Here is a 26,037-nt window from a genome sequence, read left to right on the forward strand (position 1 = left end):
CCGCTTGGCATGAGACCATGTGATGGGAGCAGGCAGGGCTTTGCCTGGCCGCTTGGCATGAGACCATGTGATGGGAGTGACCCACAGTCCTCGGTTGCCCTCAGACATGCAGTCTGGGGTTAAGTGTTGAGTTGACATGCTGTCCCTCTCCCCCAGCCCCTCTCCCCCAGCCCCCTCTCCCCCAGCCTCCAAGGCTGACTGTCCCTCTCCCCCAGCCCCCATGCTGTCCCTCTCCCCCAGCCCCCAAGGCTGATGTATACGTTGTTGCACAGCACTAACATGAGTATGCATTAGCCTTAAGGTTAAGCTGATAGAAAGTCAGATAGATGCATGCATGCATGCTCTCTCACCCTCTCACCCTCCCACACACACACACACACACACACACACACACACACACACACACACACACACACACACACACACACACACACACACACACACACACACACACACACGCCTTGCTTGCCTGTTCTCCTCTGTTGGCTTTCAGAGCCCATGGCCGTTTACTGAAAATCACTAGCCACTACTTTTGTAGGGAAGAAATAAAATGGCACTTTCCATAACTGTGTGGCTTCCATGGTCAATGCAAATCTGTTGTGACAAGAGATCGAATGTACAAGTCTGTTTGATGGTCGGGAAACTAGAATGCATTTTTTATGGCTTCTGTTCCAAAACCATTAGGGCAAACTATACAATTTGTCAACCACATAATCACATCTCCAGTTTGATTCTGGCCAGAGACACGTGTTGTACGTTGTTCCAAGATTCAAGATTTCTTTATTTGTCATTTCTGTCTGCAAGCATCCAAAAACGAAATTACGTTTCTCCTAACAAGAGACAGTGACAGAATGAATAGTGCAAAACGCAAACGATCCTCTGCTTCCTGTATCAGCACTCTCTATAATGAAGCACACATTAAAATGATTTCTTAATCTATCAATCCTTTTCCATCTAACCCTAACCCCTTCCATCAGTTTTGTCCCCATAGCTCTTCAAATGCTGGATAGGTTCATTTCGAAGTGAAACTTTTTACCTGGAAAAACATGAACTGACAGCTAATCTCTAATCAAAGACTCAATTGTGATTAATGATTATACCCAAGTCTCACCGTATTGTTTTCCTGTGGTGGAAGACAGGCTAATGTACAGCTGTGCAGCCTATATTCCATAATCTACTGTCTATAGGCTTAATGCTGTAAGCTTTCCTGATTAATATATTGTGTGGAGTGCATGCTAAATGGGCTTAATATGTTGGACATCACGCTAAGGGATTTAGATTTACATTAACCTTAGTGGCTATAAGCACTATTCATCACTTTGATAGTACCATGCACGTATATCCTGAAAAGATGAAATTTTGCTTATATGTATATATATATATATACAATACTTAACACATGCATACATGATTACATACATACCTATATACAGTATCTATAATCATATATGCATACTATACATACTTGCATGCATTTCATCATTAATTCAGAAGTTAAATTGTTCAATAAATGTCAAAATCCATCAAAATCACTTATACATGATTATGATGGGGACAAAGAATATATAAACATCACACAAATATATTAATGCGAGACTGAATGAAAACAGATTTCTTCACAAAGCATCTGAGTGAAGCTCATGCTCACAGGCTATAGCTTGCGTGACCACTGAGAAACTGGGCTCTTTAGAATGGGAAGGATGTACACTTGCGTGTTCATGACCGGGCTAAGAGCTGTGCACGTTCAGCACTCAGCCACAAACCAGGGGCTCAAATTTAAAAATATATTTGGAGTCAGGGAAAATGGAGATGGTACAGACTGGTTTTCATTAGTGCCACAGGAACAGCTCATGCCGTTACTAGCAATGACACTGTACCAGCTGAGAAAGACACGCAGTGGACTGGACACACAGGACCTGCACTAATCTGTTCATAAGCTGTGCATCCAGTCTGAAACTATATACGATATAATCATTGAAGTCTTGCTTCTTGGTGTCAAAAGATTTGACAATCAATTATGACGAGGACTAAATTAAGGAAAACTAGTAAATAATAATAAATAATAAAAAAAGAATAACACAACAACACAGAAAAACAGATAGTGTTTTCAGTTTAAATGTGATGGTTAACTGAACCCGGGACAGGGAATCGGTAAGCCAAATTCTGGAACCCTGGGAAGTGGGAATACATTTATTTCACCATTTCCCAACACCTGTATTTTCTGTCCATGTGATGTCATATTCCCAGGAGACAGAGAACAGGAGTCCAATGAGATGGAGAGGACTCTTCACTGTCCTCCAGTGCACCCACTCCCTGAGGAGATACAGCAGGTAGGAGCTACAGTCATAACATCATCTATGGAACAATGTCACCTTCTCTTCTCGTCATTTAAACTGTGTGAACTGAGTGGTGCAAATCCCCCCGACCCCCCCCCCCCCCCCTCTCTCTCTTTCTCTCTCTCTCTCTCATTAGCAGGCAACAGTGCAATACTATCTCTCTGTCTCTGGCACAACAGCGCCCCTACTGGTACTCATGAGTCACACATGAGTCACACACAAACATAGGTTAACACGAGTCACAGGTCACAGACATTGCTGTTCCTTGAAGTGGTTGCACCACTCAAAAAATAGAATCAGAATCATCAGAATCAATCTTTATTGTCACATCACATTACAAGCAAGGAGGGTGAAATTCTTAGTTATGCAGGCTCGTCATTGCAGTTAAAAAGCTAGAGAGAGAAGAGCCACAGGGGCGTCACTAGCGTGACGTACACAGCGCAACTGCGTTGGGACCCAGAGGCATTTGGGGCACACGGCCGCCCACCAGTGCTGTCGGTAAAATAAAATTATAAATACATACAGAGATGCAATCTCTGAGTTGATCAAAGTTTGGCGGCGCCTGGGGCTGCGTGCGTGGGGGCCTACTGACGTCTAGTTAGCGGCTGAAGAGGCATAAAGTACTAATCTGCATAATACAATTAATGGATAATAAATAAGTCATGAATGTTTGTATTAGCACCATCCACCTGAACTTAAGCCTCACCCACAGCTGTTGTTGTGTGATAATGTGGGAGGGGTTAGGGTTATGATGTCACAAAATGTGGTGTATTGCTTACTTAAAGTCTTTCAGCTGTCAGGAAGAAACCAAAAATCACACCCGTGTGAAGTGAGGGGCGCTACTATATTAAAGTCTAACTCATGTGGATTAGGTGATGTAATGGTGATTTAAAACAAACGGTGCCAACACAAACATTAAATGCCATTAACAATAAAGAGACAATATGACGTAATGAGGCACAATATGACTTACATTTTCCCTTCATTATCAATGGAGTTTTTAAAACAAACATTGAACTAAAAACAATCATTAAACCTGTATATAGCTTACACTGGAAAGATATTTCAATATTATAACCACACCTGGGGGTCTAGAGTGGTCAGGTGGTCAGGTAGGACCACTACTGGTTGACAGGAGGTACTGCATGAATGTCAAAGCACAATTTATCCTCCGTCACGTCTCAACAGTAGAATTTATTTTGCACGGCGGAACCAGGTTCACTTCCTGGGTAGAAATGCAAGAACATGACATTTATGGACGGAAGCTTGCCTTTACATCACAGACTTTACTGACAAGTTGCACGAAACGCGTCAAAACTTGGGGGTGATCCATTGACAGCCCATTGTAATGTTGTTAGTGGGCAAATCAGCTCATGTCCTGAAGAAAACTTCTTTGAGATACAAGGTTTTATCCTCACTGTCGGTCAGAAACCTAGCTTGTATCGCCATATTTAATTAGTTTTTTCGTAAATGAATGCCCTTCCTCATCAGTCATCATACAAGAGTGTCACACAATAGTATGGACTTACAAGGTTTCCACCTGCCAGAACGAGAACGGTATGCATTATGTTGTGACAACATGTAATTAGATGCTCCTCTTAAATGACAGGAAGGTGTTGTTTTCAAGCATATCACTTTATCCAGTTTATTCCTCTGTGCTGCTTTTCAGCTAAACCACGTCAATAACAAAACATTTTGAGGCAGCATATGCTTCTATTACCGGTGCTCTGTTTATTTATTGTTTAAAAGGAGCACATATGCGTGTTATGTAACTATACACACATTAGAGGTGAAAAATGCCACATCCCAAAAATGTAAACCTGGTTGGATTACTGATGGCATCTGTTGTATTATCTGTGTTGTATTATGTGACCATAATCCACACAATCTAAATAATGAATGAGAGAATGCTCTCCCGTTAAGTCCTGCATCTGTCTAATGATAATTCACACGCAAAGTACAGCATGGGTGCCATGTTGACATATAAATGACAATGTCAGGTGGAAATATGGTCCAGGCACCCTGGCTGGTAGTCCAGTCTGGCAGTGTGCCGTGGGTTCGACTCCCGATCCCGACGGCCTTTATTGCATGTCACCCCCCCATCTCTCTCCCCAGGCTACTGTCTATCCCTCTATAAAAAAATATAAAATAAAGGCGAAAGCCACAAACAAACATTAAACTGGACCTGAGTTCTGTGCTTTTTTCTGTCTACAAAGTACAGAAAAATACTGCATTGCTTCCTCGTACTTCCGCCCATCAGTTATTGTGTGGAAGTATGGGGGAGCAATAGAGTACCACAGACGAAAAACAGTCTAAGTCCAAATTTCAGACTGACCCCTCCACGAAAAGGCCTCGTTGTCCTGAACCCTTATCTATCATTTATACATTATGGATCAATAGTGTGGACTTAGACTGTTATTCGTCTGTGGCATTCAACCTCAACTCAATATTCCTATACTCCATAGAAAGCAATCAGAATCATGAATCATGCAGACTACTACGCACCAAGAAAGAAAGAAGGAAGAAAAACAGCTTTTTATTCAGTCACACATCCTAAAATGACATGATCTTGTAGACCTCACAACAGCAGTTATAATGTACAAAGCACATAACAGGCTTCTTCCATGCTGTATCCAGGAGCTGTTCGAGGCTAGAAAGAGTAGGTATAACTTTAGAGGATTGGGCAGCTTTAAGGCGAAACATGGTAGGTGAATAGGGAAAAAAGTTAACTAATAGCTATCACAATGAAACTTCTCCAGTTGATTACTTATATTAAAACTACGTTTTTTTGTATTACAAGTTTTCTGAAATTATATGTTTAAATATGCAAATTAGGCATTATATGCGCTAATTTGCATACATTTCGGGACGATAAATCTGAAGATCGGATAAAGCCAGGTTCAAAATGATTGTTTCATTTTGTTGACATATTAGAGACAAAGAAAATTACAGAAGGGATTTTAGATATCTCTAATTATCACTCCACAAATCAGAAAATAGTGTCAACAGGCATAAAACCCCCAATTTTCGGCATGTTTTTAGGTATAAAATGTGATGTAAATCAGGCTGTGAATGATATATCAACAAACCCATCTGTAAATATCTGCAGAATATAGTTATGAATAAGACTGGAAAGTTTGGTGTACGTGAGTGCAACTGAAGTGGAGATTCTTTGTCCCAGGTATGAGGAAAACTCATTTTGAGTAAACGGCCTTTAAAGAATTGTATTGTAAAATTCCAAAACGTTTTATTTGAAGCCACTATTTTGAGACAAAATATCTCATCCAAACCTTGGCAACAACATATAATGCCATATATCATTGGAAAGGTCTGGACCTCGAGCTGTGGTTTGATTCAAATATGGTCACTTCCTTTGTACCAACAACCAATCATGAAAATTGAGAGGGTGGATTTTCACCCAGCAAAACGAGCTGTCATTGGCTAAAATAAACTACTAAAATAAACATCTAAATCTGTGTTTTGAATGTTTATTTTGCTTTAGTTTGAAAGAAAACATGTTTAGGAAGCAAAATAGCAAAAAAAGAAAAATCATGATTTCACCTACAGTACCATGTCTCACCTTAAGGGGACTAAAGGCAAAAACCAACAAAAGGGAGATGTATAAGTGTCAGAGGGGTGAATCTGTGGAACGGCAGGACAATGAACTGAGAAAGTGTAACTCAATAATACATTTAAAATAATGTATGAATCTAAAACAATAAGTTTTCGGCATGTTTTTAGGTATAAAATGTGATGTAAATCAGGCTGTGAATGATATATCAACAAACCCATCTGTAAATATCTGCAGAATATAGTTATGAATAAGACTGGAAAGTTTGGTGTACGTGAGTGCAACTGAAGTGGAGATTCTTTGTCCCAGGTATGAGGAAAACTCATTTTGAGTAAACGGCCTTTAAAGAATTGTATTGTAAAATTCCAAAACGTTTTATTTGAAGCCACTATTTTGAGACAAAATATCTCATCCAAACCTTGGCAACAACATATAATGCCATATATCATTGGAAAGGTCTGGACCTCGAGCTGTGGTTTGATTCAAATATGGTCACTTCCTTTGTACCAACAACCAATCATGAAAATTGAGAGGGTGGATTTTCACCCAGCAAAACGAGCTGTCATTGGCTAAAATAAACTACTAAAATAAACATCTAAATCTGTGTTTTGAATGTTTATTTTGCTTTAGTTTGAAAGAAAACATGTTTAGGAAGCAAAATAGCAAAAAAAGAAAAATCATGATTTCACCTACAGTACCATGTCTCACCTTAAGGGGACTAAAGGCAAAAACCAACAAAAGGGAGATGTATAAGTGTCAGAGGGGTGAATCTGTGGAACGGCAGGACAATGAACTGAGAAAGTGTAACTCAATAATACATTTAAAATAATGTATGAATCTAAAACAATAAGTTTTCGGCATGTTTTTAGGTATAAAATGTGATGTAAATCAGGCTGTGAATGATATATCAACAAACCCATCTGTAAATATCTGCAGAATATAGTTATGAATAAGACTGGAAAGTTTGGTGTACGTGAGTGCAACTGAAGTGGAGATTCTTTGTCCCAGGTATGAGGAAAACTCATTTTGAGTAAACGGCCTTTAAAGAATTGTATTGTAAAATTCCAAAACGTTTTATTTGAAGCCACTATTTTGAGACAAAATATCTCATCCAAACCTTGGCAACAACATATAATGCCATATATCATTGGAAAGGTCTGGACCTCGAGCTGTGGTTTGATTCAAATATGGTCACTTCCTTTGTACCAACAACCAATCATGAAAATTGAGAGGGTGGATTTTCACCCAGCAAAACGAGCTGTCATTGGCTAAAATAAACTACTAAAATAAACATCTAAATCTGTGTTTTGAATGTTTATTTTGCTTTAGTTTGAAAGAAAACATGTTTAGGAAGCAAAATAGCAAAAAAAGAAAAATCATGATTTCACCTACAGTACCATGTCTCACCTTAAGGGGACTAAAGGCAAAAACCAACAAAAGGGAGATGTATAAGTGTCAGAGGGGTGAATCTGTGGAACGGCAGGACAATGAACTGAGAAAGTGTAACTCAATAATACATTTAAAATAATGTATGAATCTAAAACAATAAGTATAGAACATTATTATAATTTAGTATATCTATTAATCATATCTTATGATGAAGTACATATCTATTATGATGATAAAGTAATACTATAACCGTATAATAACCGCATAATAACATTTCTTCTCACGTGCAAGTAACAAAATTCGTCTTCTCCTGTCGTGTCTTTCTTTTTTTCCTCTCTCGTTTGTTTCTTTTCTTCCATTTGTTTTCCTTTGTTTGTTTTATGTCCCCCCGCCCCCTCTTGTTTGTAGTTTCTTCTTCTTCTTTTTTATTATTCTCAAAGTCTGCTTGGTGTTAAAGGCATATAGGCAAAATAAGCCAGGTTTCAGCCTAAACCTTTTTGGTCTTTACAAAAGTTGTAAGAAGTGATGAAATGAATACATTTAATGTACATTCTATAACCATTGGACCCCATGAAGTGAACGGAGGTGTCATAACTCTGCTCAGTCAAACGTCGTCAAACGTCAGATCCTATATGGTGCACAAAAGGGGCATGCTGATGACATCAAGCTCGTCCCCTGGGTCACAGAAGTTTTTCTCTATGGGAAATAACATTGGGTCATCTTAGAATCGTCATATATAGGAATTGTTTTCCAAAAATATACAACATTTCCTGGTGCTGTTGTCAGGGAGGTGACTCTGTATCGTTTACAATAGTCAGTCACTCATATTTGATACAGCCCCCCGCCTCCCCCCAGTATTGGGGAAGGTTGACATGGTGAAGTGTTCTCTATGTTTTAATGCATGAGAGTTTTTTTTTATTAACAAAGGGAGTCTACCAACGCGCCTCAAGCCTGAAACGGCTGATCCGGTGCTTCACAGGTTCAGGGACATAAGTTGCAGAAGGAGGAGAGGACACTAGAGCAGCACGGACAATTAGAGCCTTTTATTAGGTGCTAAGTATACAGAATGAGTACCTGGTTTATACAGCCACAGACATGTTTCATGAACCATTAGTTGAGAGTTAGGGCACCATGACATTCAGCCCGAGAAACTATTGAGTGATTGAAAGAATCACGCAAAGGTGTGAAAGCTAATGGATGTGTGATGAAAAAGATCCACTCAAAAGGCAGGTTTTGGCTGCAGTTTGAAATGAAGCAGGTCATCCTGATATAGGGGAAAACAGGGTGGGCTAAGGGGGCGGGAGGGGATTCTGATTTTACGGGGGCCAGTTTCGAATTGCAGCCGTCCGTAGGTGCCCTTTGAGAGCGGTTTTGAAGGAGTCAAGGGATTTGTCTTAATGGCTGTTGGTAGGCGTTCCACATTTTGGCGGCATAGGAGCGAAATTAATTTAGTCCCTTGTTTGTGCCGAATCTGGGTTGCACATGGTTTGTTTAACTCCCTGATGATAATTAGTGAAAATAGCCAATCTACAAGAGTAGATCTGCTCTTTTCACTATTTTAAAATAGGTTAGGTAATCATAACTGGTGCAAAAGTCTCTCTCTCTCTCTCTCTCTCTCTCTCTCTCTCTCTCTCTCTCTCGTTGTCAAATCGATACAGTCGCAAGCTATGGTTGCACGTTAAGACATTGGGGGCAGCCATGTTTGTTGTTTGACGTCATCAAGTTGAAACGGAGCTGATTGGCCGCAGCCGCGGTATCAGATCTTTCACCGAGGCTGCCATATAGTCACCAGATCTGAATCACCACAAGAACATTATTGTTTAATGGGCGTTAAAGCTTTCTACCTTTCTACCAGAACTCTACTCCTGATATGAGTGAACGTATCCGTGTTCTTGCCTGTAATCCCCTAAAGTCTTTCCTTTTTGAGGGGCGCTAGCCCCTCCTATGTCCAGCTTTGAGGGTTTACACAAGCATTGTCCTAACACAAACATTGAATGCCATTGACAATGAATCGCCAGTTTTGAGTGTTTGTGCAAACACTAACAGATAAGATACGATAAGATCTTTATTTGTCAATGTATGAGACATATAATAACATTTCGTTTAGTGCATCAATAACACACAGTAGTATCAACAAAGAAATAAGGAAAAAGAAAGAAAGAAACACTGATGGGGCAACTTAATGGCATAAACTGTTAGTCCATAAACTGTTAGTCCGTCATCTCAATCCATTAATAAAAGCATCTATGATGCACCATTAAAAGCAGTAAAATAAAGAACTACCGTAATTTCCGGACTATAAGCCGCTACTTTTTCCCCATGCTTTGAACCCTGCGGCCTATACAACGGTGCAGCTAATCTATGGATTTTTACAGCTAACGGCCACTAGGGGACCTTCTAAATCTATCTCTATGGCCAGTCCTTAGACTTACTGCTTGTGACGTAACGTTCCGCCAGAAGGATTCCAACTAGCAACTGCTTCTGGTGTAATACTCCGTCTGATAAGCTTTATTATTGATATCAAACCGGATCGCTGATTTCTATGGCTGGCTTTGTTTGTCTGTCTGTGCTCAAAAATGAGCATGGTTGCTACGGTCACCCAGTTCACCCGGGTGTGATTTCATTACGTCAGACATTACGTCAGACCACAGCTGATCAGGCTATATAAGACCTTACACCACTCAGTTCACACGGGTGTGATTTTTTTCATTATTATTTTGGCTTGGCCTTTCCTTCTTTACCGATCCTAGACCGGGTTGCGCAACCGCGCTCCCGTCCGCATCCCATTATACAGGCTGACTAAAAAGCTGAATAACTCGAAATCTACGGAGCTCTCCGTGGTTTGGATAAAACATGCGATGTTTGGAGGTCTTTGCTGATTATCCGGTGGTCTAGATGGGAACATTGGCGCTTTCTAGAGCAAGGATGGCTATATTTTAGCTCGCTAGCATTGATGCTATTTATTTAGCATTAAGATGGACGCCCAAAACAGGATGTCGGTCTTGTGTGTGCAGCCTTTAAATCGCCTCGGCAGTCTGAGGTTGGCTGTGCGTCCAGCAGGTGGCAGTATATGAGTTAAAACACCTGCGGCTTATAGTCCCTAAATTTAGCTGGTGCGGCTTATATTCAGGTGCGCTTTATAGTCCGGAAATTACGGTAAAAGAACATTGAATGCCATCAACAATGAATGGCCAGCTTTGAGTGATTGTGCAAACACAAACATTGAATGCCATTGACAATCAATGGCCAATTTTGACAAAAGTGAGGACGCATCAAGTGACACGCTGTGAGCTTGTTCATTTGCTATTACTGAATGGATAAAGTGGTTAAAATGATTGTGATGCTGTATTAATACATTTTGCTGGGGGACCCCCTAGAACCCCACCCCAGGCAAGGGTTTCTTAACCTTTCAATTTCACGGTCTCCCCTTCACTCTCACAGTATACAAATGGAACCCTAACGGGCAGTGGTTCTCAAACTCTTTCATTTAAAGGACTCGCATAACTCTGAGAGTGTACAAATGGCATCAGTTACACACCCGTATGAGGCCATTTGGAACCCACTCAAGGACACTTTTAGACCCACTGGTGCAGCAGAGTGTTTCCAGTGAGCCCAACATGCACAATTAAATAGCAGCACCCTGAGGCCTCATTCACACGTACCAAACACCAATCAAGAAATGTTTGGTCGTTTTTTTGGGCCACCACAATGCTTTTCCAATGGGAGTCACATGGTTTGATCAAACATTTGTTTGAGATTGCTGATTGCTCCCCCCCCCCCATCAAACAAAAATGTTTGGTCAAACCATGTGACTCCCATTGAAAATGAATTGGAGCAGCAATCAAACAGCAATCAGACATCGCACACGGACATTTGTTGTGTAGGTGTGTAACGAAGCCTGACTCTGTTTGACCAGAATGGAACAGAGCCTTCATTAGTACCATCTGTTCCACCTGTGAAGGAATAGGGAAGAGGCCCAAGTTCTTTCCAAAATGGTGTGTGTGCATAGAACCCATTAAATGCACTGTTACGAGGCCTTCATACTCGTAGTGATGTCCTTAACCATTAACCATTGACCACGCCTCCTTCTGGTTCAGATGCAAAACCCCTGTGCCTACAAAACCAAGGGGACCGCCCACCCAACTTCTAGACCAGTCAGTGAACGAGGTGATAGCCCGAGAGTGAAAGGACTTGTTGGACAGTTAAAACAGAGTGATGTGTCGTTAGTGATGTAATATTGAGGTTTTCTTCAAACCTTTAGAAAATAAGCTTTCACCTCAAACTGGAGTATGAATAGTCCTTTACTGTCCACCAATGAGTGGACGAGTGGCTCACTCCACCGTCACAGACTTGGCCAGGTTCCTGGGACAGTCCACGTCGTAACCGCGCAGCACGGCCAGGTGGAAGGAGAGCAGCTGCAGCGGGATGATGCTTAGGATGCCCTGCAGACAGTCCACGCAGCGCGGCACCTGAATGGTGCGGCCTGCGTTCTTGATCGTCTCCTCATCGTCCCTATTGCAGATCATGATGGGCCGGCCCTGGCGTGCCACCACCTGCTGCAGGGCGTTCTGGCACTTGACGTACGTTTGGTCCCTCATGATGATCATGATGACGGGCATGATCCCGTCCACCAGCGCCAGTGGGCCGTGCTTCAGCTCGCCCGCCAGGATGCCCTCCGAGTGCATGTACGTGATCTCCTTGATCTTCAGCGCCCCCTCCAGGCAGGTGGCATAGTGGTAGCCTCGGCCCATGATCAGCACGCTCTTCTGCTGGTAGAGCTCCGCGGCCAGCTTGCGGATCTCGTCATCCAGGCCCAGCACCTCCTTGATGAGGTCCGGGAGTATCTTCAAGCCCTGGATGATCTGACGCCGCCTTGGCTGCATGGAGATGCTGTCGTCGCACATGAGCAGCGCGAACATGACCAGCGCCACCACCTGGCTGGTGTAGGCCTTGGTGCTGGCCACGCCGATCTCTGGCCCAGCGTTGAGGTGCACGCCGCAGTCAGTGCCCCGGGAGATGGAGCTGCCCACCGTGTTGGTCAGGCCCACGGTCAGGGCGCCATGCTCCTTGCAGTAGCGCAGCGCCATGAGTGTGTCGGCCGTCTCCCCCGACTGGCTGACAAAGAAGCAGACGTCGTCACGGTACACGGGCGTTTTCCGGTCCAGGAAGTCGCTTGCCAGCTCCACTGCGACGGGCAGCTCCGTCAGCTCCTCAATGATCTGCCGGGTGGCCAGGCCCCCGTGGTAGCTGGTCCCGCAGGCCACCAGGATCAGCCGCCGGCACCGCTGGATGTCCTTGATGTGGTCCTTGAGGCCGCCCAGCGTCACCGTGTTTTCCTCGAAGTTGATGCGTCCCCGCATGGTGTTGACGATGGACTCAGGCTGCTCAAAGATCTCCTTCTGCATGAAGGAGCCGTAGTTTCCCTTCATGATCTGCTGCAGCTCCATCTGCAGCGTCTGGATGGCGCGTGCCGGGTTGTCCCCGACCGTGCGCTTTATCCGGTGCAAGGACAGGCGCCCGTCTCGCACGACCGCCACATCATCGTCCTCCAAGAAGATAACCTTGTTGGTGTGCTCGATGACGGCGCTGGCGTCCGACGCGAAAAAGTACTCCACGGCCACCTGGTCCTCGGGGAACAGGAAGGTGGGCTGGTTGTCCGTCCGGGGGATGGTGGTGCAGCCCCTCTTGTCCTTGCCGGAGAAGTGGTACATGATGGGCACATGGTCCATGGTCAGCTTGTGGTCGCTCTTCACCGCGATGAGAAGAGGGCTTCCCCTCCGGGTGGCGACCGCCTCGCCGGGGTAGTGGATGCTCTTGAAGACCAGGGCGAAGGCGCCATCCAGCTGCTGGGTCACCCTCTCCACCAGGGTGGCGAAGGCCATGTCGTCGCTCTCCCGGTTGTCGTACACGTACTTCACCAGCTTGGCGACGGTCTCCGTGTCGGTCTCGGATTCGAACTTGTAGTCCTTGCTCTCCAGGAACTTCCTCAGGTCCTTGTAGTTGGTGGCGATGCCGTTGTGGACCACGATGAACTCGTTGTTCTTGTCGGAGCTCTGCGGGTGGCTGTTGACGGGGCTGGGCGCGCCGTGCGTGGCCCAGCGGGTGTGGGCGATGCCCACATGAACGTCGAGCACGGCATCCAGGTCCATGTCCTGCTGCTTGTGCACCTCCTCGTCCAGGGCCTTCACCTTGCCGCTCTGCTTGATCACGCGGGTGGACCTGCCATCGTTGCTGCTGCCGTCGATTCCGACGCCGGCTGAGTCGTAGCCGCGGTATTCCAGACGCCACAGGCCTTGGAGCAAGATGTCGAGAATCTCCCGGCGAGACCTCGGCACTTGGTAGTTCATGTACGCAAAGATTCCACACATGTCTGCAGCAACTGGTTCCGCTTCTGGTAAATAACTACAGGGTTTATATCTGGGGTTATGGTGGCAAAATCGGGAAAACCTTTTATTATGAGAGTCAATGACATAATTTGGTCCGACCTCACATTGTGATTGGCTGACACACATTGTCAATGCATCCAAATATAGAAATATAAGTATATACAGGTGAAGGAGTTTAAGTATCTCAGGGTCTTGTTCACGAGTAAGGGGAGGACGGAGAAGGAGATCAGCTGGAGAATCGGAGCGGCAGGGCCGGTGTTGCAGTCGCTGTACCGCACTGTTACCACTCTGTCTACCGAGCAATCTTCGTTCCTACTCTCACCTATGGTCATGAAGTGTGGGTCATGACCGAAAGAATAAAGTTGCGAATACAAGCGGCCAAAATGAGTTTTCTTCGACGGGTGGCCTTGGAACGTCTCGGGATCCCTCAGGAGGAAGTCACTAATGTTGCCCTGGAGAGGGAAGTATGGAGCTCTCTGGTGGAGGGAGCTGTTGCCCCCGCGACCCGACTACGGATAAGCGGTTGAAGATGGATGGATGGGTGGAGGTATATACAGCTTATTTACCGTAGCTGTATCCTAGCAACGACCACCATCACCTGATAGTGAGGGACACATGTACAGACTCCTCCAACGCTATGACTCAGACATATTGGTTGGATATAGGCGGTAGTGTGACGTAAGTCTGAGGGCCGCATAGTGGCCAGAGCCTCTGGATGTGAGTATTTTTATGTAGTTTTGAGGGGCGCAAGCGGTGCAGATTCTCCAATGCACAGCTTTGTCTAGGAAGGAAGACACTGGAGCACTGGAGCATCACAGACAGTTCAAGCCCTTTTTAATTCACAGGGTGCAGGTCAAAGGTCTGTCTGTCTGTCTGTCTGTCTGTCTGTCTGAGTACGGAATGTCCGTTTGAGCATGGAATGTCTGTGACACCATGTTGTTGACATCCCCAGACGTCATCATTGTGATGAAAGGCACCGCTTACTTCACACGAGTGTGATTTATTTATATATACAGTATTAGTTTTTTGAGGGGCGCTAGCACTATATGGAAATTATTTGATTGGCTGAGCACAGAATGTGATGTATGATGATAAGACCGCCACTCACTTCACACGAGTGTGATCGTGTGTGCGTGTGTCCGTCTGAAATAGTTTCTGGACATTCGGATTGAGGACAGTACATTACTGTGAACATAGGAGCCGTCTGTGGGAGCATGATGTGAAAGCAATGTGTGCTGAAAGACAAATCCCCTCGCTGTTCATCCATCCATCCCTCCATCCGTGATGTGCTCATGTGTCCGTCCATACATCTTCCACACAGACAACAGACAGTCGGGCAGAACTTCCCGTCTCCGTATTACAAGTTTTTAAGTTTATTTTTGAGTGGTGCAAACCACTCCAACAACTGGCTTTGTACCTGTGTTTGTTCGTACCAAAAAAATGAGCATGGTTGCTATGGTTAGCAACCAAAAAAACTAGCATGTTTGCTATGGTTAGTATGTGACGTCACTGTTGCACCACTCAGTTCACACGGGTGTGATTTTTATTTTTATGTCTTTCTTCATAAACGCATGCCATACTTAGATGGCATGCATAGATTGGTGCTCAAAAGTAGTAGAAATAGCCGATCTACAAGCTCACAATGCGAGAAAATGAGAGAGAGAGAGAGAGAGAGAGAGAGAATGAGGGAGTCTGAGGGAGTCTGAGGGAGAGGTAAACTCCCCCCCTTCTGAATAGTTGCCGGTGGCCCATCTGTTTATGTCTCAGGTTGTGGTCTCCCTCCCTTCCTTCATCACCCACTCAGATTCCAATAAGCCTGTAAAATAGGGGATGTTCTGGGCTTAGCCCCCTGTAGAGAACACTTCAGCACCATTTATTGGAGGAGGGGGAGTGCATGGGAGGAAGAGTAGCAGAAAAACAACAAAAGTGGTGTGTGTGCGTGTGCGTGCGTGCGTGCGTGCGTGTGTGTGTGTGTGTGTGTGTGCGTGCATGCGTGCGGCAGTGGGCGACACCATATGTGCCAGTCATGTGTTCTCTGCAGAGAGGGCAGAGGTTGGAGTAGGAACAGGCCCCATTTAAGCGCTGTTAATCCTGGTGTGTCGGGAGAGGGGAGGCCCGGCTGGCACTGAGCTTTAATGGTGTGGCCCGCCAAGAGGCAAGACCACTGTGGTTAGAGGCATACATGCCATGCCATCACACACACACACACACACACACACACACATACACGCTTGTGCAGTATGAGTTGCACACATACAGTATCAGAGTGTAGTCCTGCATGCCTGTAGTGTATTCACAGGAATAAATACTGACAAACTTGCTTGTGGGTAAGACAGACGCATGCACGCACGCACGCACGCACCCACGCACACACGCACGCACACACGCACACACGCACGACCGCACACACACTAGGGCGGCAGTGTCTCTAGGGCGGCAGTGGCTCACAAGTAGTGAGGTAGAGTGAGGTTCCCAGTTCAATCCCGTGAGGTTCCCAGTTCAATCCCGTGAGGTTCCCAGTTCAATCCCGTGAGGTTCCCAGTTCAATCCCGTGAGGTTACCAGTTCAATCCCGTGAGGTTCCCAGTTCAATCCCGTGAGGTTCCCAGTTCAATCCCGTGAGGTTCCCAGGTTCCCAGTTCAATCCCGTGAGGTTCCCAGTTCAATCCCGTGAGGTTCCCAGTTCAATCCCGTGAGGTTCCCAGTTTAATCCCGTGAGGTTCCCAGTTCAATCCCGTGAGGTTCCCAGTTCAATCCCGTGAGGTTCCCAGTTCAATCCCGTGAAGGTTCCCAGTTCAATCCCGTGAGGTTCCCAGTTCAATCCCGTGAGGTTCCCAGTTCAATCCCGTGAGGTTCCCAGTTCAATCCCTGGCTCCCCCAAAGTTAGTGTTGAAGTGTCCTCGAGCAAGGCTCTGAACCCCTAATTGCTCCTGGTGTGCAGGTTAGTGCCTTGCATGGTTTCCTTCGCCATCGGTGTATGAATATGTGACTGCGGTTACATGCACAAAATGTATTCAGAATGAATGAATTCATTCCGAACAGAGTGTGGTTACGCGTGTGGCTCTTACGACCTACTGTTGGACGGCACTCACCAGCCACCACAGGGAGCTATTTGACAATTACGTGCCACTATATTGACGAGGAGTGCACGTTAATTCATCCGTCAGTCAGCCGTCACACAGAATTTGCCCGACAGACACAGACAGCACTTGCAGACAACCTGGTAGGTAAACTCAACGATGCGGTGGAGGCTTGGGGACTTACTGGGAAAGTGTGCATGTGTTCACAACAACAACACACGCCAATTCCCCCGCCCGGATGGACTGGGACACGGTTCCATGTTTCACCCATACACTGCAATTGGCAATCACCGACGGGTTCGTAAATAGCACATTTTATTATGGGAAAAGAAAACTGGTGTATTTGTTTTTTTTAATGGGTAAAAAAGCGCTTTTCTGCGTGCATAACATGTCTCCAAATGGCCATCCCTGCCCATAGATCCAAAGTCCCGTTTGTCCGAAAATGCATTAAGGTTGGCGAACAAGCATTAAGGTTGGCGAACAAGCATTAAGGTTGGCGAACAAGCATTAAGGTTGGCGAACATGCACTGCTCCTGTGCTTTGCGGTTATGTTTAGGTTAGAGTTAGTAATGGTCGAACTAACGGGAGGTTGAACCAATTACATATTACCGCTGTACATTCAGCGGTACAGTCCACGTAAAGCAGCTTGGATAAAGGCACTTTAAATGCATTTACCATTTTCACACACACACCACACACACACACACACACACACACACACACATACACACACACACACACACACACACACACACACACACACACACACACACACACACACACACACACACAATTTAAATTCAATTCAATTTAAAGGGCTTTATTGGCATGAGAAAACATACGTTTACATTGCCAAAGCACAATACAACAATACAGCAATACAATCAAAACAAAAAATATGTACATTTGAACGTCAGAATCTTCAATAGATCAATTTCTATATTGTACCAAGATCACTGGATGCAGGTATAGTGCAGGAATATACACAATGATTAGTCTTTAGGGTGGTTGTGTTCCGTTTGATATCCTTCTCCTATCACAGCAACTCACAAATCTTGCTGCTGTGTTTGCACATTGTTGTACTTCGCCCAGCAGATATGGGAGTTTTTTGTCATTGGTCATGTTTTCAAAATCTCCGTGTGCGGATGTAATCTGTGGGAAGTATGTGTCTCTGATATCTTGGTACAATGGACAGATGGTAAGGAAGTGTAGCTCGGTTTCCACTTCATTTTGTGTGCAGTGGGTGCATAGTCTGTCTTCTCTCGGGATACAGGTCTGCCTATGACGGACTTTCTCGATCGCAAGACTGTGCTCACTGAGTCTGTACCTAGTTAGGATTTTTCTTTGTTTTGGGCCACACACACACACACACACACACACACACACACGCTAGACACTTTGGCCATTATAGCAGTATCAAGATTTGGTAGAAGGTTTGCGCTTTGTTAGCGAGCAGCAGTCCGGTATAGTACTTCTTGTTCCCCCCATGGAACTGACACACCTCTCTAGCAGAGCTCACACACATCTATTACAAGGACAATACGTTCACCACAGAGACACAGCCAGACGGAACACGGTCTTCTCTGGCTTGTCAAACTGTTCAGGGGTCTGAAAGAAACACTGCTCAGATGTCACTGAGCTACAGGGCGGAGGGTGGGGGGGTATTCAGAGATAAAGAAAGAAAGTAGCATTTCATATGACGGTGCAATCTCTAGGAACAAGATCTAATTCGATCATTCACTGACTTTTTAACTCTTTTAAAAAAAAAATAATAGTACTTAAGTGGTTAAACACTTGAACCCCCAGTATGCTTATTCTGGTGGGGAACACTAGCCAAAAATAGCCGATCTGTAGATTGGCTTTTTTGGCGAAGAGATTTGCTGTAGAACGCCACTGTTAACCGTCTTATTTTGAAAGGCGTTTCTCTCGGATACGGAGAAACAGGAAGTGAATTATCGATATGTAACATGTTCGCAAATGTTATTTAATTCAACCAAAACATACATTTTGTAACCGGTGATCATATCGTTTATAGAAATGAGCCGCAAATCAAGCTTGTTTTGATCCAAAACGCAGCCTGGAAGAAGAATCCGAGATATTAGGATTCTAAAAACTGTGTTCTCAATCTCATGTGTGTGTTTTTTTTCCTCGTTTGTTTTCATCAAACCGGAACTGGAGTGTTACGAGTGCATACAGAACAGAGTTGTGAACCGTAATCAATTTATATTAAAAAACACGTCCAAAGCCGATCTCGGCGACGCAGGCGTTTGGATCAGAAGGCGATCTCTGCGCTAAATGAGTTAAGCGTAGAGGGTATTCTATAGGTGGTGGAACTAAATGCACCTTCCTGGATCACCGTTGCACACCAATGCTGCCATGCACATACTGATACTAAGTAGAATCCACTGTATTCCTTCTCTTCCACTTACAACTTCCATCTATTTTAACTCAACGTACGTCGCGTGCTTTTTTCCATTCAAAGCCAGACAAATCCCTCCCAGGCCCCCCCCCCACTGCACCCCTCCACCACCTCCAGCAAGACCGGACATTGCAGTCAAAACACTATCACTTAAAAAGGACACCATGTTTGAACCCCTCCTCGCACGGAACGGTATGGCACGGCACGCATGCATGCATGCACTACCTGTCTGACTCTCTCTGGGCTCATTTATAATGGAGGAGGAGCTGAGTTTAGCTTGCTGGCATTTTCACATTAGAGACCATTTCACCCCTGCCCACTCCCCCCCCCCCGACTTCTGTTGTGTCCCTCCTTGTTTGTCTACAAGGGGCTTTCAGACAGCTCACAGAGCCCCTAAGGGGTCTGCAGAGTGCTGAATGGTCTGGTTGGCTGGCTAAACTGCTGCTTCCAGAAGCGTGGGCTTGGAGGTCAAGCTGTGTGCTCAGAGGTCAAACTCTGTTGTTTGGGTGCACAAATTGGACTGCTCTCCATGGGCAACACTGACCTGTCTGGGAGTTATGCTAACATGTAGTTTTGGTAACACTTTCCATGGAGACCATGTCTTTTAATGCATTATAAACCTATACTTATAATTCAACTGTATAAATATAGTTATAAGCACGCATAAGTACTCATAATGCTTTATTATAACAATAATCATAGCATTAGCATGACATTTATGGAAGAAAACCCACACAAAACATTTCTGCCTACACCTCCAGGAATGGCATTACTTTACTTAAAACACCCAATGACCACTTATAATAAGCAGACCTGGGAGGCATAGCAAGTTGTTAAGGCCTATTCATAGAACAGTTTTCGGTGAAGAGGTGTCCACCAAAAACGACAACATGGCGTCACGCCGCGGTGGTCTCCGCTCACACAACATATCTCTCTGTTTTTACTAACCGGTCACCTTCACCGAAAACTGGACTATTAATAGGCCTTTACTGTATTTTATTTTCCTCTCTCTCTCATTAATTCAGCTCAGTGGTATAGCCGTCCTACATCTGTCCTACATTAGCATTGCAAAGATCGATTTGTCCTGACTGTCATTTGGTAGGGCAGACTTAACGTGTAAATGGAAATGATAAAATGCATATATAAGCCCTTCACGGAAACATGCCTGCATATGTAGTTTGGGTGTCCCGGTAGGGGTTGGGCTGCCTAAGCTCATTGCTAGTAGCGGCTTGGAGCAACACGAGAGCTGACTGTCAGATGAGGAGACGTGGCCAGAGATCACTGCTCTATAGAGCGTCGCAGTCCCGCCCCCTACCATGGACCAGGAAATTAATCCCAATGCATTTTTCCCATAGACATTTCAGAAAGTATTTATTTAAAGACGGTTACGCCACGGACAAAGCCAACTCGAGTCGTGACAACTCATGACAACACAAACAATATTTTGGACCAAACAAATAATTACAAAGAAGAAAAACAACAAAACATTTTTTGTAACCTGCCGTTTTTTTCTTCTTTCTAATTATTTTTTCGGCCCCAAAAATTGTGTTTGTTGTCATGATTTGTCACGACTCGAGTTGGCTTTGTCCGCGACGTAAACGTCTTTAAATAAATACTTTCTGAAATGTCTATGAGGAAAATGAACGGAGAATCATTTCCTGGTCCATGGTAGAGGGCGACGCTCTATACTGAACCCTTCTCACCAGTGTTGCCATGTCTGCGTATTATACCGTAAGAGACTTGAGGCTAGTTTGTCTGTAAAGTCACTTGTAAATAGTGATAGTAGTTTGTAAATGTTGGTAGTAGTGGGTTGTGTTTTTTGGCCTTGTTTCTAAAGTGTAGTTCTTTATTTTGGGGCTTGCTGTCTAGTTTTTGTTTAAACCAGTGGTTCAACTTCTCAAACATGTTCTTGTCAAGGACCCCCACATTAATATGTATTTGTCTGCATACCCCCATCTGAATTTGTTTTGCCAAATTTAGTAGTCGATACATATACTGTAGGTTTAACGGGCTCATGTAGCCTAGTCGCTTGTTTCTCTTGCAAAACCTGGCAACACTGCTTGGCACTGCAGTATTGGACAGCAGAATGTAAAATGTCAGCCACCTCTTTCAGGTTTTTTGGAACAACTACAAAGTGCAACTGCAGGTTCAGGAAGCACGCGTGAGAGGAGTGAGAAGTATGTCTTCTAGGTCTCAGGGACTCTGCTGTTTGTGTGGTGTGTTGTTTGGGAGACAGAAATCCATTTAGTGTAGGTGAAGAGACGCTGTTCAGATGCTCGGACTACACTGACCTATCTCACCCCTGTCTAGTTGCCTCGAGTGTTATTAAATGTTCTCTCTCTCTGCCTGTGATTCTATATCTCTTTCCTCTCCACTCTCTGGACTGGACTGGATTTATTTCTGTATGAACTCATGAGTTCAGTTCGGGCCCCCTGAGTCTCTCCTCTGATGTAATTCCTTGTCTCTGTCTCTCCTCCTGCCAGCCTGCCTGCCTGCCTCCCTGCCTCACCTCCTTCCAGCCAAATATCCATCTATCAATCCTTCCATCTATTTTTGAGTGAGCATGGCAAAGGTTGGGGAAGATGGGAGAGGATAAGAGAAGAGGGGCGATGAACTGTCCCAGTGAGGCTACACTGTGGCATCTCTCTATAACTATACATCGCTGTCTGTCTCTCTGTCTCTCAGCCTGATTTTCCTCTGTCCCTCTCTTGTCGCCATTCCCTTGGTCCCTGTCTGCCTGAATAATGGATCATTATTCAAAACCAGACACTCTCCTAGGTTTCTTTTTTCTTTCTTGTCTCCTCCGTCTCCTCTGTGGGACTGCAGGAGGTCGCAGGATAATGGCAGCACATGTGTTGTCTGTTCACTCTGATTAGTGTAACTCGGGCTTGTCGCCTTCTTTCTTTTTTCCCTTCCTTTCTTTCTCCCTCCCTGTTCCCTCTCTTCTGTGTCTGTTTTCCTGCCCTGTGCCTTCCCCCGTCCCCTGTGCCTTCCCCCGTCCCCTGTGCCTTCCCCCGTCCCCTGTGCCTTCCCCCGTCCCCTGTGCCTTCCCCCGTCATCATGCACCCCTTTGTTTTCCGTGTCTGTAGATTTGACCGGCTGAGGTAGAGCGAGCTTCCATCAGGTAAATGACTGAGGGATTATCCCGCAGTATTGTCACGGGTGGCACTCTGGTAATGCAAAGCAACAACAACAATGTACGATAATCTGCGGGTCATTACAAGGTCATTGTATACATTTTTGTATACTGCATGTATACAGCTGTATTCATGGTGTGGATTTTGATAAGGTCAAGGTTACTGGTATACAAGCATGACAATGGGGCATGTGAGTGGAAAATTGCCCAAAGGTCATGCCCACCTGCCCAAAACGCAAATCGTCCATTATAAAATGATAGGTAACATTTTAAATACCGTTCTGTTCAACACTTCTATTTATTTATTTATTTTTACTTTCTGGGCCTGTATGATCAAAGATCATCATATACTATTCTATGAATATGAATATGGCGTCACACTTGTTGTTTTATGTTTAAGTGTAGTGTATAGCAACAGTGAAAACAGCACATTATAGGTAAACAGTGCTCTGTGGGATTTTACATTTACATTCTGGAGTTCTGGCCACATTCAGGTGTTTTTAGACAGATATATCGTGTTCTCTGAAATGAGCACTTGCCCAGTCGGGCAACCTGCAAGCAAACTCCACCTACCCCAAAGTTTTATTTACCTGCCAGGGGCAGGTGAGCAACCCTTAGTGTCAATGCCTGTACTGTACTGTATATGAAAAAGATGCAAGAATGCATTAAAGCTGCAGGTTTTGGAGTGAATACAACTTAAAAATGTAATTACATTTCTTATAAACCAAAGAATAAAAAAACAAAAAACATGTATTATTATTATTATCATTATCATTATCATTATCATTATCATTATCATTATTATCATTATTATTATTATTATTGACTAAATCATTATCATTATTATTATTATTATTATTATTATTATTATTATTATTATTATTATTATTATTGACTAAACCAATTAGTCTGATTAACCATTTAAGACCTATATCATACTCCATTGTACTACATTGTACAAAAATAGCAGATCTACAAGTTCTATACCAAGGTGATTGTGGTGCGGTGCCATTCCTAGACCGGGAACACTCGTTAGTGCATGCTGTTCTCCAACATTCTCAAAGACATTATGTCATGTATTCAAGGGAAAGTACTGTATATGAATTAATTTATTTATAGCTTATTTTCAGCTAAAAGCAGTTTTTCCCTGTTGAAACACTGACCACCATTGTATTAGCTTGCTAGAGGACTTTCATGAGGATATTATTATATTACTCCCCTATAACTGCATGTGCGTGTTGTAGAGGGACAGCTGGTAGCTAGCACGCTACCACATTGCTACAGTACAGCCAGCATGTGTCAGACACTGATAAATTGGCTGGAGGGGCTATCTAATCTATTTGTAGTTTCAGAGCCTTTCCTACAAGGAGAAAGTGCATTTTGCTTACGTGTGTGTGGATGACAGACTACAACTGTACAGATCGCATATTATTTGCTCACAAATTTTGCAACATGTATACTTCCATAGTTTTAAACAGATGTTTCTACTGTTTTTTTTTTCAATTTCAAGATTTATTCTACACTGTTTTTGTTTTCTCTCCCTCTATCTCCCCCCCCCCCCCCCTCTCTCTCTCTCTCTCTTTCTCTCTCACCCTATCTCTCTCCCTGATGATGACTAAAGCAAGATGACCTATCACCTAGTTTGTTGTGACTAGACATACAGAAGATTATGAAGACCTTTACACACTCATAGATGTCTCCTCTTTAATCCTATTTAATTGTCCCCACACGTCTGGACAGATCCCGGCTCAGCTCAATGGGAATAAACGGGCAAATAAAAAATTAAGAAAGAAAGAACTAAGGCTGAATATCTGAAGTGTACGTTTTGAGTGCTTGTTCGCGCCTGCTCATGGAGGTTAAATGGGGTCATAGATAGCGCTGCTCTGCCTGTCAAACATGAGGCTTCCTTCTGCTGAGCCATGTCACAACGTGCAGCTCGCTAGTGGTGGAAAAAGTACTCCATGTTTTACTTAAGTAAAAGTAGCAATACTGCAATGTAGAAATACTCTATTACAAAGTAAAAGTCTGGAATTCAAAATGTACTTGAGTAAAAGTACAAAGGCATTGGCATCAGAATGTACTTAAAGACAAAGTACCAAAAGTAAAGGTACTCATTATGCAGAATGTCTCGTTTCAAGTTTTCAAATGTATACAAATATTTTGAAAATAGCAGATCTACAAGCTCACAATGCGTCACATCGCATTTATGAGTGAGTCGCGATTGTGTAGATCGCCAATTTTCAAATGGCCGTAATGTATAGGCCTGAAATGGGTAATGTATGTTTTGTAATAATACAATCTAAATAGTAACTAAAGTTTACAAATAATTGTAGTGGAGTAAAAGTACAATATTTGCCTCTGAGATGTAGTAAAAGTATTAGAAATGGGAAATACTCAAGTAAAGTACAAATAGTCAAATACCTAAAAATCTTACTTGAGTACAGTACATAAGTAAAATAGTAAATGTACTTAGTTACTTTCCACCAGTGGCAGCTTGTTGTCGTGACGCAAGGTCTAGAGGCGGTAAGAGTAGCACTAAGCACAGGTGTTGTCTGTTAAACCTGATTAGTGTATGTGACTCAGACGTTCCCTTTTCCTCTCAACTCTTCCTACCGTTTGTTTTCCTTTCATCTGTCTTTTCTTCTTATTAGGCTGTTTTCTCTGCCCTTCATTCACCTCGTGTGCTTGCTGTCAGACAGTGTTTTGGGATACTTTTGCATGGGGGCTGATATACAGTATCATGGTAGTGGTGTGGTTTAGTATATCAGTGTCTATAAAAGGACATTTTAAAATAGAACATCACCACTGAGGTATATGCACCTTGGCTGACACGGTGGTGATTTGGAAAGACTCAGTGATAGTTTGGTAAACTTTATGGGCCCTATAAAAGTTTGAGCACCACGCGATATAGAAACATACGTTTTTCAGAAGACTTTTTTAGACTCTGTCTCACGTCTCAAGCACGTTACATGCGTCGGACTCGGAACCACAAAATGGATATTGATGATGACCTGTTACTGCTGTAGATTAGATAGAAAGAGACAGATAAAAGAAAGTGAAGAGGCTTGAACATTTCCTATCAGTAATAAAGTGTAGGCTACTTAAACCTGCCGTCCAGCAGGTTTTGCCGTTTGCTGTCTTGTCTACCGCTTGCCTGATTCCATGTGAATGCAGCATGAGACGCCTGAGGGAGAGAACAGAACAGGTCAGCTCCAGGTATCAGTCAAAAGGGAGACATCGAAGAGGAAGGATGAATGGGGAAGGATCAACATATGGAATGTCAGAACAGGTTCTGACATACTGTATATACATTCAAGGTTCAAGGTTCAAGGTTAGCTTTATTGTCCCTTGCAGGAAATTGGAACAACAACATTCAATACAAACTACGATCTAAGAACAGGGCACTAGAGACAGAGAATTCATAACATTCAATAGTAGCAAAGTCAGCAAAAGTGCATTAGTGGCAATAAGTGCAAAGAGGCAGGAATAAAGTGCTATCTGCTGTTCAGCAGTTGAATAGCAGCCGGGACAAAGGATAGTTTGTACTAATATTGAAGACATCAGGGATCTCCATACAGTATATGGGCTTACTATGACATCCCTGATGATGTCACGTGATGTCACGAGACCTGTGCACCATATATGGGGGCTTTTGAGTGATGCACTGACGGGAAATGCATGATTCCATAGTGAACTGCGACCTTCGGTCGCAAATAGGATC

The 26,037-nt window shown here is 43.9% G+C and overlaps 2 protein-coding genes across 2 annotated transcripts in view; one reads left to right on the forward strand and one right to left on the reverse strand.

Moving 5' to 3' along the window:
- lekr1 (Leucine-, glutamate- and lysine-rich protein 1) overlaps positions 1-26,037 on the forward strand; it is a 208,077-nt gene that overhangs the window by 22,911 nt on the left and 159,129 nt on the right. The window contains exon 3 of the mRNA XM_079514064.1: positions 2,248-2,330. Coding sequence (XP_079370190.1) covers positions 2,248-2,330 — 83 coding nt within the window. The remainder of the gene's footprint in view (positions 1-2,247; positions 2,331-26,037) is intronic.
- Positions 11,628-13,664, reverse strand: LOC306932306 (glutamine--fructose-6-phosphate aminotransferase [isomerizing] 1-like; the record flags this gene model as incomplete). The annotated part of the gene is made up of 1 exon (XM_079514056.1): positions 11,628-13,664. One exon carries the CDS (start codon positions 13,662-13,664, stop codon positions 11,628-11,630), a length of 2,037 nt encoding a protein of 678 aa, XP_079370182.1.

The sequence above is a fragment of the Electrona antarctica genome (assembly GCF_951216825.1).
Source record: "Electrona antarctica genome assembly, chromosome: 11".
Taxonomy (NCBI): Eukaryota; Metazoa; Chordata; class Actinopteri; order Myctophiformes; family Myctophidae; genus Electrona; species Electrona antarctica.